Below are 16,865 nucleotides of genomic sequence, written 5' to 3'. Positions count from 1 at the left end.
TTTTTTTTTTGTGAATAAAGAACTCAGAAAAATGATTACTTTTAAAACTTTGGTCATAGCCCTTGCTCCCTGATGTCTTTTCTTGCTAGAGTAGATGCTGACTTTGCCATTTTACTCTTACAAAATGGAATGAAGGTAAAATTTTCTTTCTTTTAGGTGGTGAGAACACATTTACTTTGTACTGTGCCATCTGTGATACTTTTAAATTAACATTCTTCTACTCTGTTTAGAAGTAGACATGTGCCAGTGTGTGTGCATGTTTGTGAGTGTTGACTTGTGATGAGGGGATGTAAGGAAACCATAAAAAAATTATAAATTAGTTGGTACAAAACTAGTGAGTGATCATGCAGATGGATTTAGTGTTAACCCAAGTGAGAACTCCTTTGCGTTTAGAACTCAGGACCTCTTATGTCCAAGCAGGCTGTAACAGACAGATAATAGTAATTATCTTTAAATTCTCAGCCTACTCAAAGATACAACAAGAATGTGAAATAAATTAGCCTTTTGTGTTTTCTGCATGATGAATATTGTTTCTTTGTTGCGAGTTGTTTCTTGGCAGCCTTCTCAGACTTTACTGCAGGCTCTGGTGATGCTGGCATTTTAGCCGCTGGAGTTTCTTAGTGTAGTGAGAATTTTGGTTTCTTTGAAAAACACAGAACTATTATGGGATTATGTTTTTGTTTCAGTCCCAGGTGTGGGGTATGTGGGGCTGCTTCAGACTGTCCACAGCAGCTGATTTGCCTCGTGCTCTGGCATGAGCTTGATTTTGCCAGCTGCAGATACTTTCTGCGATAGTGTGACATGTTTGTAATTCTGAGAACTTTTCAGAGGGTATATAAATGCTTGGGCCCTACGAGGTGGAGTGGCTGTTGGTTGTTGGGTGGTTGCTGTTGGTTGTGGTTTGTTAAGTACTCTGCACAAAGAAGAAACAAGAAGAAATTAGATGTCCTGCTGGCCAATATCAAATTTGCCCCAAGGAACTCAGTGGCTCTACCCAGCAGGAAATAGACAAATGATAATGTTGCCCTCTTTCCTCTCTATCCTTTTTTCTCTCCTCTCTATGGTTAGGAAAGTGTGGAAAAGAAAGTAGGTAAAGTAGAAGAAAGAAGAACACGCAAAGTAACAGAAGGCCAGCTCCATCTTACTACAGTTAAGATTGTAATAGTGTACAATTTACATTTACAGAAAACAATAGCTTTCTGGTCTTAGAGGGTTAAAATTACTGTACGTAATTACTGTACATATTATTAATATGTTTGTGAGTTTTTGAATATTTGTACATACTATAATACAAATATGCTACTTTTCCATAGTTGTCCTAAAATATTAGATAGCCTTCAAGATGTATTTTTAAAAGTTGATTTGTAATGATTTTTATATTTTGAATTTTTTTATGGGTATTTAAAAAACCCACAATTCTCAGTTTAGATGATCCATTATGACTACTACAGTTGTATTTTATGGATAGACCAACCAAATAGACTTCCTTATTAGCAGAGGGACTTTCTGGTCTTCATCTAGTTCACTAATACTAGGCTTCCTGTGTTTAACTTCAGCACACTACTTTGCATAAACTGATTTGACAATTTCATGGGATTGAAAACTGTTTGGGTTCCAGGGGTGAGATTTGGGGAAAGAGATGTGGTAGAGTGGATTGCATGGAAGTGATGTGATGTATATCTCAAGAGTAGGTGCAAATGTAAAAAGTGCTTAAAAACAAGAGGTTATCTTAAAGATAAGTAAAAGAATCTACCAAGGAAGGAGTACCACGCCAAACTGCATGACCTTATGCACTATGTGTTTAGCCATAATGATATAATCACTGTGTATTGATTTAGTTAAAGTCATTATCAGATGTGAGAGTCAGCTGTAAGGTGAGAGTTGAGAATGCTAAGTTGTTAGGAGAGGTTGTACTTGCAAAGAGTCAGTGTTCTAGAGCAAGACTGTCTGAGTTCAGATGCTATTAGCTATGTATATAGTCCATAACCTTATATAAGCTAATACATCTCTCTGGACTTCAGTCTCCTCATTTTTAAGATGAATGTAATAAAAATTTCATTTCTTAACTGGTTTGATGAGAAAAGTAAATGGATATTATATTTATATTTATATGCCACACACTTGGAATTGTATATATTAATGTTAGCTATGATGATGATCATTTGTAGCTTATAATTTAAAAAATGAAAAATCAAAATTGTAACCGATATAGGAAATATGGAAATAATTCTTAGAAGCAAAAACTAAGAGTTAAAGTGATTGCTTCTTGGATATGGTACTGGGGTGTGTACATGGGAAAATTAGGACATTTTAAATCTTTGTGACTATTTAATTCTACATATATAAATGTATTACTTTAATACAGCAGCAAACTTCCCATGTCCATGGGGCTAATGATAAGGTTGTGATAACAAGAAAGCTTGTGACCAGTGGAAGCTAGGATGCTGAGGAAAACGACTGATGGCGGTCAGTGTTTTCTTGTGTATTTTGAATCCTGAAAGTACAGCCTGTTTACATGGGAGGAGATAGGAGGCTTTCTAGGGTGGGCAGTGTCTTCATCAGCAACTAAGAATTGTGTGAGAATCTACTTCCCTTTTGCAGAAAACATTGTGGAGACTTTGGTATTTTGGTTTAGAGTTCAGTATTTGTTTTTTTCCTTAAATTGTTCCATTTGGCCATTAGCAAGTGTCAAAATTAGTAGCTGTCATTTTGACATGGCCTTTGTCTTATCTTTTGTGCATTTTGCTGCTTTTTTGGTATAGAGATACAGGTTATCATCTGCAAGCTGACATGTTCAAAATTACTGTTGAAATAAAAAGCTTATCAATAAGTTATTTAGTTTAACACAAATTTACGTGCATTTACAATTTATTTAGTTTATTATTAAGATTTATTAATTATACATAATAATGGATTTCCTTATGGCATTTGCATGCATATCTACATTCTCCCCTTATAATTTATAATTCTAACATTAGCCTGTAAATATATCTAAATAAGTTTAAAAAGTGTGCTTGTATTATACCGATAGACAAGTGTTACCTCTTCTTAAACTCTGATCTTGATTAAAGACTTGTAACATGTATATATTATATTTTATAATATAAAATATATTAAGCTAGGACTCAGATGTTTCTCAGAGAAGTCTTTCTTTTGCAATGCTGATGCTGACACTCAGGTCCTTGTACCTGATGAGCAAACACTTTATCAGAGTCTCATAAGAAAAGTTTAGAAGTGTTCATCTAGGTAATAACTCCATGCCCTAATGTTTCATTAAAGGAAAGCAAAGTGTTGCGCACAGTCCCTCTGCTAGCAGCATGCCTTCCCCCAGACAAATGCACAGTCAAGATCGGCCGCCGCTTCAGTGAAGAGCGGTAAGTGACTGACTTACTGGGTGGTTGGGAATAGTTCTTTTCAAGTAGATGTTCCTTTGAGGGGGTTAAAAATGATGCCATTGGCTGTTGGATAGGAAAGCCTTGGCAGGAAATAACCAACAGAACATGGAAGAACTGTGAGGAGGAGGCAGTGTGCCTGCCAGCCATGGGAAGCAGAGGCTTTGACTGGCCTTTGACTTAGTGTCTCCATGCAGTCAGATGGCAGAGGGAACGTTGCTTAGGTCTTCACTAGTGTAGTAAAACTTATGTTTTCCCCATACCTAATAAAGATATCTTAAACATTATTGTTTTAGAGATGTTGAACTTTCAACTGTTTGCCGGGACTCTGGTACATTAATATTATATCCAGGGGCTGAAGCTACTAATTTGGAAGAATTTATATTAGATTCTCCTGTTTATCCTTCCACAATCATCCTCATTGATGGTACATGGAGCCAGGCTAAGGACATTTTCTATAAGAATTCCTTGTTCCGACTTCCCAAACAGGTAATCTAACTACTTTAACAAACAATAAGTACTATTGTATAATTACATACTATTTAGGTTTTTGGTGAATTAAGTGGTATTCATATATATGAATATATGCACTTAGATATGCCTATAAGTGAGTATATATACTTATATTTTTATATAGAGAAAATTTCAATTGTGTTATCTCTTTTTATGTATATAAATGACTTTGTTAAGAAATACTATATTTAGCTAGACAGTGTTGGCACATGCATTTAATCGAAGTACTTGGGAGGGAAAGGCAGGTGGACCTCTGAATTTGAGTCAACCCTGGTCTATAGAGTGAGTTCCAGTACAGCCAGGACTACACAGAGAAACCCTCTCTCAAGAGGGGGGGGAGGAGGGAGAGAGGAAGAGAGGGGAGGAGAAAAGAAAGAAATACTATATTTAAGTACCTACTTAGCTTTTGTTAGTAATGATTAAACTTTTTGCAGAGTACTTTTGGGTTAGTCATTATTATATGGTTTCTTTTTCAGTTTTCAATTTTTTTTTTAACATTTTGTGTATGTGTGTTTCAGATTTGACATAATTTGTTGTAATCAGAGTTTTTGAAGTATTGGGTTATGTTGTGTTCCTGGAGTGGACTCTCCTGACTGTTGACATTGTGTGTGCAGCTGGAGCTTGTATTCTGTGTAATGTATTGAACTGTAATGCACATGTTTCTGTACTTCTGCCTGGCAAGTTTGGGTACTCAAGGTTATTCCAACTTCATAGGGTAAAATTGAAGAAACATTTCTCCATGGCCTAGAATAGTTACATAGAATTAGATCCTCCATAAAAATGAGATGGAATGAATTGATAAAGCTGTCTGTTCTGGTCACTTAAAAAAGGTAGCTTTTGAATCCCTTCAAACTCTTTGGATACTTCAAACTTTCTAGTTACATTTGGCTTTTCTTTCTATATTTTAGGGGATTCTCTTTTCCAAGTGAGCAGTAATATAAATTGTTAAATAGTTAACTTGTCCTGAATGTGTTCTTTCTTGTTTCTAATGATATACATTCAGATCCTCATGTACAGATACACAGAAATGCACCCATGTATCTACATATATACACAGACACATGCACACACTCACACACACACAAACACTTCTCTTTACTCCTCACAGAGTTCTCTACTTTATGAGATTTTCAAAGCTTTTATATTGTTTATAGTTGCTGTTATATTTTGTTTTCACTTCACTAATTTTATGTTGATCAATTTTTCAGTTGTAATTGACATAATACTTGCATATGCTTATGGAGTGAATCTCTGGGGCAGGTATATACTGCTTAATGGTAAATTAGTGTACGGAGTGCCATTACCTGGAGTGTTCATTGTTCTTTTGTACTGAGAACATTTCCTCAACTGTGACTGTTTCTTCATGGTAAGAATATTTAGATTTGTTTTCCAGCTATTTTGAAGATGTCTGTTCTTGTCTGGAGCCACTGTACTGTGTGACCAAGCATGAGCACCTCCTCTGCCCTTCTCACTGGATCCAGTGCCGTGGCCTGTCTTCCCCCTCTTTTCTTTGCCACCCCCATTTGCAGCCTTTGCCCATTAATGTACCTCAGTTCTGTGATAAGCTTTTTTAGATTTTACAGTAGTGTGATTGTACAGCATTTTTCTTTCTGTGCCTGACTGTGTTACCCAGGATGTTGTCATTGTCTATCTTTGTGCTGTAGATGGCAGGGCTTCATCCTGCATGGCTGACTCATACCTCACCAGACATGAGTAAAACTCATATATGGAGGAAACTCTATTTCTTCCTCCTCCTTGTACAGTTTTCTTTGGAGAATTTTCTATGTTGTGGCTTGGTTGCCACAAAGTCCTTTAATTTGTATGTATCTTAAAATTTCATTATTTCTCAGTTTTTAAACATAACATCAATGGGTATAGCATTTTCGGTTCATAGTAATTTGCTTTCTGAGGTCGAAATATTTCGCTTCATGCTTTTTTGGCTTTGTAGAGTTGCTGATGTAAGGTCTGGTTATTGTGGTGTTCCTGCCTCTGCATGTAAGTTGATGACTGATTCTACTTTTAGTACTGTTTCTTTGTACTGTTGACATCTTGGCTATGATATATCATAGAAAGGTCATATTAACTTGTGGTTCTTCTGTCTTTTTATGTGTATGTTTTTCTCTAGGTTTGAGATTTTTTTTCTGCTGTAATTTCATTAAAGAGGGTGTGTGTTACCTCTGCTCCTATTTTTATCCAATAATTCTATGTCTGGACTCTTGAGTATATCTCAGTCTTCATGGAAATATTGCTAGTTTTAAGTAATTGTGCTCATATATGTACTGTCTTAGGGTTTTACTGCTGTGAACAGACACCATGACCAAGGCAACTCTTATAAGGGCATCATTTAATTGGGGCTGGTGTACAGGTTCAAAGGTTCAGTCCATTATCATCAAGGTGGGAGCATGGCAGTGCCCAGGTAGCATGGTGCAGGAGGAGCTGAGAGTTCTACATCTTCATCTGAAGATTGGCTTGTGTATGGTTAGGACGAAAGATCTCATTGCCCATTCCCACAGTGACACACTTCCTCCAACATGGTCACATCCACTCCAACAAGGCCATACCTGCTAATAGTGCCACTCCCTGGGCCAAGCATATTCAAACCACCACATGTATGTTTGTATATATATGCATATATATAATTGTATTATTTTCCATCCTTGAAGAACTTCTTCATAGTGATATCTATTTATGGTGATTTCTGATGTTTTTATTTGATTAATCATTTCTTTCATTTCCAGTATTTCTGTTGGGTTCTTTTTCATGGTTTTGGTTTCCTCAATTGAATTTTTCTTACACATTTTGGTCTTTCAGCTTCAATTTACTATTTCATTCACTTTGAAGATTGTCTTGTCCAAGTTTTGGATAGATTTTTTTAGTTTGTATGTGTGTTTGTTGAATGTTCAATATAGTCATTGATTTTTTTTTAACTGTGACTACAAATTCTTCCTTAGTATTCCGGCTATCTCAGCGGGTTCTGCTTTTCTTAGGGCATTGGGAGGTTAGGGATGGGCTGTGGTACACAGTTGTGTTATTCTTTCTGTGGAGTTTTGCATGTCTGTAGAATGAGTTTATTTTGTAGTTTAACTTTCTCTTTCACTCTCTTTGGTTGTTTTGTTTTCTGTGAGTCCTAGAGAGAGAGATACATTAACTTCACTTGTTTCCTATTTATGGTGGGGATACAGTGGTACGCCCCATTTTCTATTGGCAGACTTTGGTTTGTGTAGGAGAACCTTTTCATTATGCTTGTTATGTTCAGAGACAGTAGCTTGGGTTATTAGAGAAAGTCTGATTATAGATTTGTTTTAGAGCTGGGTGTATTAATATTTGAGTAGCTAAGTGTAGAAGAAATAGGGAAAGGAGAGAGATGATACCGTGTGTCTGAGAAGCTGTGTGAATAGCTGAAGGTATGAGAGGGACTATTATAGATGTAGAAGAGAAGATTGGGGGGGTGTTGAGGAAAATGAACATAGCTATTAAGGACAATTCTGGAAAGATAGAGGTTAAAACTTAGTGGTTAACAACTAATGTACAAATTTGTAAGTATAATTTCATAAGAAATAACAATAGGAGAAAATAAACTTCTAAAATGTTAGATAAAAAGACAAAAGCAAAAACAAAGATACAGCCAACTAAAATAAAAAATAACAAAGAATGAAAACACACAAATAAACCAACTACCCAACCTGCTGAAAAACCCACCAAGCACATCTTTAATCCTAGCAAGAGGCAGAGGTAGGTGAACCTCTGCAGTCAAGTCCATCCTCATCTACATAGCAAGCCCCTGGCCCTCCAAGTGAGCCATGTCTTGAAAGGCAAAACTAACTGTGCTAGCTAGTTTTATATCAACTACATACAACTTATAGTCATCTTGAGAGGATGGAACCTTTAGAAAATGCCTCCAGAAAACCAGTCTGTAAGTAGATAAGCCTGTAGGGCATTTTATTAATTAATGATGGATGAAAGAAGGTCCAGTCTACTGTGGGTAGTGCCACTCTTGGGCTGGGGGTCTTAGGTTCTATAAGGAAGCAGGCTGAGCAAGCAAGCCACGATGAACAAGCCAGTAAGCAGCCCTCCTTCACGGCCTCTGCATCAGCTCCTGCCTCCAGGTTTCTACACTGCCTGAGTTCCTATCCTGACTTCCTTCAGTGATGAACTGTGATATGGAAAAATAAGCCAAATGAATCCCTCTCTCTCCAGGTTGCTTTTGGTCATGGTGTTTCATCAAAGCAAGTATAACCCTAATTAGGACAAAAATTGGTACCAGGACAGGGGGTATTTCTGTGACAGACCTAACCATGTTTTGGGAGGATTGTTGAAGGACTTTGAAACTTTGGGATAGAAGTCATTGAGTGTTGAAAGCTCAATGGGCCGTTTGGTAGAAGCTCAGAAGATTAATAATGTTGAGAGAAGTGCAGACAATGGAGGCCTGGATTATGAAGTTCCAGAGGAAAGCAAAAACTACAAGTCATTTGTGTGAAGAATCTGTGGTATCTGGTTAGTTGGAGCTGAAGAATTTTTTGTGATTAACAAGATGGAGATTGCATTGAATCTGTAGATTGCCTATGGTAGGATGGTCATTTTACATTTTAAATAATCTTACCAATCCACATACATGAGAGATCTTTAAGTATTCTGCTATCTTTCTTCAATGTCTTTAAGGGTTTTGTTTGTTTGTTTGTTCTTTTCATACAAGTCTTTCATTTGTTTGGTTAGAGTTAACCTGAGATATTTTATATTATTTGAGGTTATTGTGAAAAGTGTTCTTTCCCTAATTTCTTTCTCCATCTGTTTGCCATTTGTATATAGAAAGGCTACTGATTTTCTCAAGCTAATTTTGTATATGGCTATGTTGCTGAAAGTATTTATGAGCTGTAGGAGATTCCTAGTGGAATTTTTAGGGTAACTTATGTATACTGTTATATCATCTGCAAATAGTGATAGTTTGACTTCTTCAGTTCCAGTTTATATTCCCTTGATCTCCTTTTGTTATCTTATTGCTCTAAGACTTAAGTAGTATATTGAAAAGGTATTAAGAGAGTGGACAGCCTTATCTTGTTCTTGATTTTAGTAGAATGTTTTGAGTGTCTCTCCATTTAACTTGGAGTTGGCCATGGGCTTGCTGTAAGCTGCCATTATTGTGTTTATCATAAAGGAGTGCTGGATTTTGTCAAAGGCCTTTTCTGCATGTGATGAGACCATATGTTTTTTTTCTATCAGTTTGTTTATATTGTGGATTACATTTACTGATTTTTGTGTATTGAATTGCCCCTGAATCTCTGAGATAATATATACTTGATCATCATGGGTCTTTTTGATGTTCTTGGATTTGGTTTACAATTTTTTTTCCCTTGAGACAAAGTTTCTCTGTATAGCAGTGGTGGTCTTAGAACTCACTCTGTAGACCAGGCTGGCCTTGAGCTCAGACAGAAACACCTGTCTTTGCTTCCTGAGTGCTGGGATTAAAAGCGTTCATCACCATGGTACAGCTGGTTTGCATAAGAGAAACTGGTCTGTAATTCTCTTTCTTTGTTGAGTCTTTATGTTTGGGTATCAGGGTAACTAACTATAGCCTCATGAAATAAATTGGGCCATGTTCTTTCTGGTTTTGTTTTGTGAAATAATTTGAAGAGTGTTAGCATTAACTCTTCATTGAAAGTCTGCTAGAATTAAATGTTAAAATCATCCGGCCTTGTGCTTTTCTTTGGTAGGAGACCTTTAATAACTGCTACTAATTCACTAAGGCTTGTTTAAATTGCTTATCTGATCTTATTTTAACTTTGGCAATTGGTATGTATCAAGAAAATTATTTATTTCTTTTAGATTTTCCAATTTGGTAGAGTACAGGTTTTTAAAGTATGTCGGTTTGATTGTTGGATTATCTTGGTGTTTGTTGTTATATCTCCCTTTTCATTTCATTTGGATATTCTCTCTCTGCCTTTTAGTTAATTGAATAAGGTTTTGTCAGTCTTACTGATTTTCTCCAAGAACCAACTCTTTCTTTCATTGATTAATTGTATTGTTTCTTTGTTTTTATTTTATTGAATTCAGCCCTGAGTTTAATTATTTCTTGCCATCTACTTTTGGGTATGATTTTTTTCCCTTTTTGTTTTAGAGCTTTCAGGTGTGCTGTTAAGTCACTAGTATGAGATCTTTTCTTCTCCTCCTCTTTCTCCTCCTCCTTGTCCTCTTCTTCTTCCTTCTCCTCTTCTTCCTTCTTCTCTTTTGGTAGACACTTAGCTAATTTATCTTTTAGAACCCCTTCATTATATCCCATGATTTTGATATGTTATATATTCATTTTCACTCAATTATAGAAAGTCTTTAATTCCTTAATTTATGTCTTGACCCATTTTTTTATCCAGTAGTAGTTGTTTGGTTTCCATGAATTTTCAAGATTTCTGTTATTTCTTTTGTTGTTGATATCCAGCTTTGATCACAGTGGTCAGATTGGATGCAAGGAATTGTTTCAATTTTCTTGTATCTATTTAGACTTGTTTTGTGTCTGAGTATGTGGTTAATTTTGGAGAAAGTTCCATGAGCTGCAGTGTAGAAGGTATATTCTTCTGTGATTGGGTGAAATGCTCTGGAAATATGTTAGATCCACTTGGTTTATACTGTCTGTTACCTCCAGTATTTATGTGGATGACTAATCCATTGGTGAGAGTGGGGTACTGAAGTCTCCTACCAACAGTGTGTGAGGGTCAGTATGTGTTTTAAGCTGTAGGAGTGTTTCTTTTTAAGTTTGGGTGCGTAGATGTTAAGAATTGCAATGTCCTCTTGGTGGATTTTTCCTTTGATAAGTATGTAGTATTTTTCCCTATCTCTTCTGATTAGTTTTGATTTGAAGTATAAATTATTCAGATATTAAAATGGCTATACAAGCTTGCTGCTTATGTTGATATGCTTGGAATATCTTTGTCCATCCTTTTACCCTGAGGTGATGTCTGTCCTTGAGGCTAAGTGTGTTTCTTGGATATAGCAAAAGGATCCTGTTTTTGTATCCATTCTGTTAATTTGTGCTTTTTACTGGGGAATTAAGACCACTGATATTGAGACATGTCAATGAGCAGTGTTTGTTGATTCCAGTTATTTTGTTGTTGCTATTGTTTGTGTGTGTGTGTTGTTTCATGGAATGTTTTATTTTCTCTGTCTATTGTGATTGAAAGTTTCCTGGGTATAGTAGTATGGGCTGGCATATGTGGGCTCTTAGAGTCTGCCTTATATCTGTCCAGGCCCTTCTGGGTTTTAGAGTCTCCATTGAAAGGTAGGTGTGGGGGGAGAGGAATAAAATATGGAGTATAAAAAGTAAATTAATTTTAAAAAATAAAAATAAAATTAAAAAAGAGAAAAGTTAGGTGTAATATTAATAAGTCTGCCATTATATGTTATTTGGTCATTTTCCCGTTACTGCTTTTTTTATTCTTTCTTTGTTCTGTATGTTTAGTGTTTTGATTATTATGTGCTGGGGGACTTCCTCTTCTGGGCCAGTCTATCTGTTGTTTTGTATGCTTCTTACACCTTGATAGGCATCTCATTCTTTAGGTTGGGGGAATTTTCGTGTATGATTTGTTGATTTTTTTTTTCCTTTTACCTGGCTTTCCTCTTTCTCTATTTTTATTCTTAGATTTGGTCTTTTCACAGTATCCCAGATTTCCTGGATGTTTTGTGTGAAGGGTTTTTTTTTTAGATTTAACAATATCTTTAACTGAGGTATTCATTTCTTCTCTTGAGGCTTCAATGCCTGGGAGCCTCTATTCTATCTCTTATATTCTGTTAATGAGGCTTGCCTCTGAGGTTTCTGTTCAAGTTCCAAAATGTTTTTTTTCAAGATTTCCCTCAGTTTTTGTTTTTTTTGTTGATCTGTTTCCACTTTTAGGGCTTGAAATGTTTTCTTCATTTCTTCCCACTGTTTGTGTTTTCATAGATTTCTTTAAGGGTTATTTAATTTAGTCATTTCTTCTTTAAGGGGTTTTCATATCTATAAAGGCTGTTTTCAGGCCATTTATTGTGCTTCAGCTGTGCTGTACTATTAAGGGCTTGCTGTGATGGGGCTGCTAGGCTGTGGAGACATCCTATCCTCGCTACTATGTGTCTGCAGGCTACTCCTGCTAGGGAAGCCGATGGGCTGTCTATCTTCACCTCTCCCTCAGTTTCTCTAAATCCAGCCCTGCAGGTTTTCCCCAGCTCCATAGCAGGTCACTTTCTGCAGCTCCATTCTCCCTGAGCCTGAGGGGAGGAGTATGATGTAGACATCCCCTTTAGAACTGAGTGCTCTGGCCCGACGGTGGTGCCACACGCCTTTAATCTCAGCACTTGGGAAGCAGAGGCAGGTGGATTTCTGAGTTTAAGGCCAGCCTGATCTACAGAGTGAGTTCCAGGACAGCCAGGACAGCTACATAGAGAAACCCTGTCTCGAAAAAACAAACAAACAGAAAACAAAAACAAAACAAAAAAGAACTGAGCACTCTGAAGTCTTTTATTTGCATGCTGAGCTGTTGTGGGCCATGGGTTTGATTGTCTTCTACTGTAAGAAGCTTTTCCAGTGAATGTTGAGAGATGCACCTGTGTATGGATATAGCAACAAGTCCTGAGGAATCATTTTAATGTAATTTCCATTAAGCAGAATAGTAGTTTTTCCATATGGTTGGATTTATATTTTTTTATTAGACTAGTAGTGAATTGCAAATTAAGGTGTGAGATTTCCTCCATTTATTTCTGATTTTAAAGGAAATATAAGTATAAATTTTGGAAAGTGATAGCCATGTCTGACGAACAATAATTGGCATTTCTACACAATATACCTTTTGATCATATATGCTGTGGGTCTGAATGCTGTTTGTGGGTATTAATTACATGACTAATTTTACTAATATCTATCTATGATTAGATTGCTGGGAGGAACCTTCCTCAGCTATCCTGTGACATATTTTTTTAATCACTTTTTTGGATTTTTTTATGTTTATGTTTTAGCTTACTTTCTGGCTGGTAGATTACTAAATACATGAGAAGAGGAACTGTAGTCTTATTTGTTATGTTTAATAAATATTTATTTATTTGCATTACTGGGACTTGAGTCTAAGATCTTCCCCAGTCTAGGCACCTCTTGGATCACTGAGATTCATCCCCACAAAATTCTTTACAAGTGGTAATACACTGAAACTGGTGTAATTGCTCATTTGTGCTTCTATAAGGGAGCACCACAGACTGAGTAATGGGTAACAAACAGAAATTGGTTTGTTAAAATTAATTGGGATTGAAAAGTCCAGTAACAGTTTTCCAGTAGGCTTGGCAATTGTCATTCCAAGACAGTGCCTGCTTTTTGTGTTAGAAGGTGAGGAAACAAAGAAAGATCAAGAAGGGGAAAAACCCTATTTCTTTAGTTTTTTTTTATTGCCTGATTTTATTTAGTCATGAGGATACTGCCTAACCAGACCGCATTAGCCAGTTTGGTCTCATTTCCAGTACTGTCGCAGTAAGAATTATTTCCAATACAGGAATTCTGTGGGCCATGTTTAAAGATAAAACCACAAAGGGTACCAAACCACCATAAACATTTCTGTATCTAATTAGTTAGATTTGAAGACAGCAGAGCCAAGCCTTAAACATAAAAACAAGGCATAATAATACAGTTAATTTATTACACACACACACACTTTTTGTTGTTGTTTGTTTGAGACAGGTTTTGTGTGTGTGTGTGTGTGTGTGTTATCCCTGGCTGTCCTGGAACTCACTCTGTAGATCAGGCTGGCCTCAAACTCACATATCTACCTGCCTCTGCCTCCCGAGTGCTGGGATTACAGGGATGCACCACTCTGCCAGGCTAGGCTTGTACCTTTTAATGCTCTCTTGCTTTTTATCTCCTTACAGAATAAGAAAAAATAATCTATATTTAGCATCCCAATTGGCAGTTCATGTTGGTCATGTTATTTTGTTTTCATTAAATTTATAATCATTAAATTATTATATTATGTAACATCCTCTGTATAATTACAATTGCATTTTGTTTCATAATTGTATTTTCTATAGTCATTTAAATTATGCTTAAATTAATTTATTGTTCACTTTTGAGTTAGTTGCTTTTGTGTTTCTTTCACAAAACACCTGACCTAAACAAGGGCAAAAAAGATTTACTGCAGCTCCTTGGTTGTCTGTCTGCATTATTGTGGGCCTGGTAGGCTGAGCACTGTGATGGCAGGTGTGTGGAGAAAACTGGCTGTTAAAGATTTACCTTTCAAATTGTGTAATATTTTATTAGTAGCATGTAAATAGCCTGTATCAAGGTTTACCTAAGAGACTACAATTAAGAATTAATTTTCAGACATTAATTTTACTCTGAGATTTTCTATAATGATGCATATTTCAAAAAGAATATTATTTATACCTCTTAATTTGATACTGGTTTCTGTGAATTGCTTTTAACTTTCTCACAGGAATGTTACAAATGATGTTTTGTGGTTGGCTGTGCCTACAATGTTCTTACCAATGTCTGTGTTACTGATAGTTGTCTCATTTGCCTGTTGCTGCCTGCACAGAGAGCATCTGTCACAGCAGAACTGAGACTGCTCAGTAACGTGCACTGATGGAAGTTCCCTAGGGATGAGTGGTGCATGTGCTCCCATGCTAGTGCACAGTGTGCTCTAAGATGTGCACCACCTGCATTCTGGGGGTCTGACATTGGCCATGTGTGAGGCAGAAGGTGCCTGCATGACTAGCCTCCAGGAAAGGCTGTGGATGCTATTCTGAGAAGCTTCTGTAGCCAACACTGCACATCCCGTTAGAATTCACTGCTGCGGGACTTGTGTGCATCTTGTGCTACTGCTATTATCGTTACTGTTAGAGGTCTCTAGGAACCTCATGCATGCTTTCGCTGGGACCAGACCCCTGAGTCTTTTTGTTGCTTTTGCTTTTATTTCTTTTGCTGTACTAATTCTTACTCATAACATTGACTTTGGGTGTTTTTAAGTCCTGGTAAGTCACTGAATCTTTGGGTAAGTTGTGGGGATTCTTAGAACACTGTATAATAGACTTCACTGAGACTTAGTGTCTCAAAGCACCAGCCATTTACATTATCTCACAGTCCAGTCACAGTTCAGTATGCTGTTGACAGAGCTCACATTGAAATATTCATCCCATGGTTGGCCTGGACTAGAAGGCCAAGATAGTTCCTGCACACACTGGCAGGTATAGCTGGATGGTGGAATCAGACTGTTGGTTGGAATGAATGCCTGTAGCTTTTGTGATATTAACACCCTAAATGAAATCAGATAATCTGGACTAGACAGATCATTTATATTTTTATTTTATATCTTGGACTACCTTGTATTTTTACTACCTTATAGTATGAATGACCAAGCCAGCTCAGTCAGTCAACAGGGTCTTGAGCGCAGGAGTAAGGACTGAAAATCAGACAAACATTATAACGTGACTCCAGCCAGTGCTGAGGCTAACGGGGCTTTAATTTTTCCCAGCCAGCTTGTCTACCATTCTAGGTACTTGCAGAGACTAGGGTCAGTTCTCAGATCAAAGACAAAGTGATTAAACAAGGCAAAGAACAAAGAGATCACACCAGGTAGTAATCAAATAAAGCAGTAAGCAAAGTCCCCAAGTTACTGGGTCTGGGGGCTTATCAGAATTACCAGGACAAAAGGGAAGTCACACATTCCTTGGCTGTGTTCACCTTGACCCTTGTATTAGCCCAAATGTGAATATTCTTTTTTTTTTTTCCCGAGACAGGGTTTCTCTGTATAGCCCCAACTGTTCTGGAACTCACTCTGTAGACCAGGCTGGCCTCGAACTCAGAGATCCGCCTGTCTCTGCCTCCCAAGTGCTGGGATTAAAGGCTTGCGCCACCACCGCCTGGCTGAATATTCTTATTTGATTCTACTTCTTCCTCTAGAGCCCAGTGACAAGTACTGCCCAAATTTCTATAAGCAGCAAATTGCTATAAGCAGCACCAAAAGCTCTCCACATTTTCGCCTTTTTTATTTCATAAACAAGACTGTGTCTGTCTTAGGTTGTTCTGACAAAAATGCCTTCCTTACCTGTCGTGGAATTAGCATTTTCAAAAGCAATGCCATTCTGTCTTAGGTTGGTAAGGCACTGTACAGACACCCATCGTTGTCTAACAGCCTGTTAAATTAAAACTCTGTATGGGGATCCATCTTTAGCTTCAAGCCATGTATTCTGGCCATCAACATATTCATGCTGTTAAAGGCAAGTTTTATTACAATGGGCAGGAATAGATGTATTCCCAGAACAAGAAGGGTTAATATGGTCAAATTGTATAAGCCATTCTTCAAGTATGAACAAGATGGAAATACTGACCTTAAGCCATGAATAATTTTATCAGCAATATCTGCTGCATCAAAACTCAGTGGAGCAGCATTCTTCAAATTCATAATTTCAGTATGCAGAGTTAAAACATCCAGAGAAGTATTAGAATTACCTGCAAGTGTCTTTGAACTTTTTCCCCAATTATAGTGACTATCATTGTAAATTCTAGAAGTAACACAAATCCATTGATATTTAGCATGATACTTGAGATGGTTCCTCCTTCTTCTCCTCTTCCTCCTCCTCTTTCTTCTCTTTTGGCTTTTCAAGACAGGGTTTCTCTGTGTAGCCCTGGCTATCCTGGAACTCACTCTGTAGACCAGCTGGCCTTGAACTCAGAAATCTGCCTGCCTCTGTCACCCAAGTGCTGGGATTAAAGGTGTGCGTCACCACCACCTGGCTTGAGATGGCTTCTTACTTTTAAACTCTGAACCTCTTCTCCAATAATTTGAATTGTATTATAAAGAGCATCAGTCCATTGTTCCAAATGCGTATCTCAATCCTCTTGAATACTCAGAGCATTAGTAGCATTTTTGCTAAATGATTGACACAAGTAGCTGTCTCCTCTTTAAGGGCTTGCACCTCTTTACCTGTATTCTCCTGTATTTCTTTAAGGGAGTTATTCATGTC

At 37.1% G+C, this 16,865-nt stretch overlaps 1 protein-coding gene across 2 annotated transcripts in view; it reads left to right on the top strand.

Annotated features, from left to right (window-relative positions):
• Positions 1–16,865, top strand: part of Dtwd2 (DTW domain containing 2) — a 69,774-nt gene that overhangs the window by 27,367 nt on the left and 25,542 nt on the right. For both annotated transcript variants that reach the window (XM_031365652.1, XM_031365653.1), the window contains exons 3-4: positions 3,280–3,374; positions 3,689–3,881. In XM_031365652.1, the coding sequence (XP_031221512.1) occupies positions 3,280–3,374; positions 3,689–3,881 (288 nt within the window). The remainder of the gene's footprint in view (positions 1–3,279; positions 3,375–3,688; positions 3,882–16,865) is intronic.

Source organism: Mastomys coucha, unplaced genomic scaffold (genome assembly GCF_008632895.1).
Source record: "Mastomys coucha isolate ucsf_1 unplaced genomic scaffold, UCSF_Mcou_1 pScaffold13, whole genome shotgun sequence".
Lineage (NCBI taxonomy): Eukaryota > Metazoa > Chordata > Mammalia > Rodentia > Muridae > Mastomys > Mastomys coucha.
Note: the sequence above shows the minus strand (reverse complement) of the source record. Positions and strands in the feature narration are given on the sequence as shown.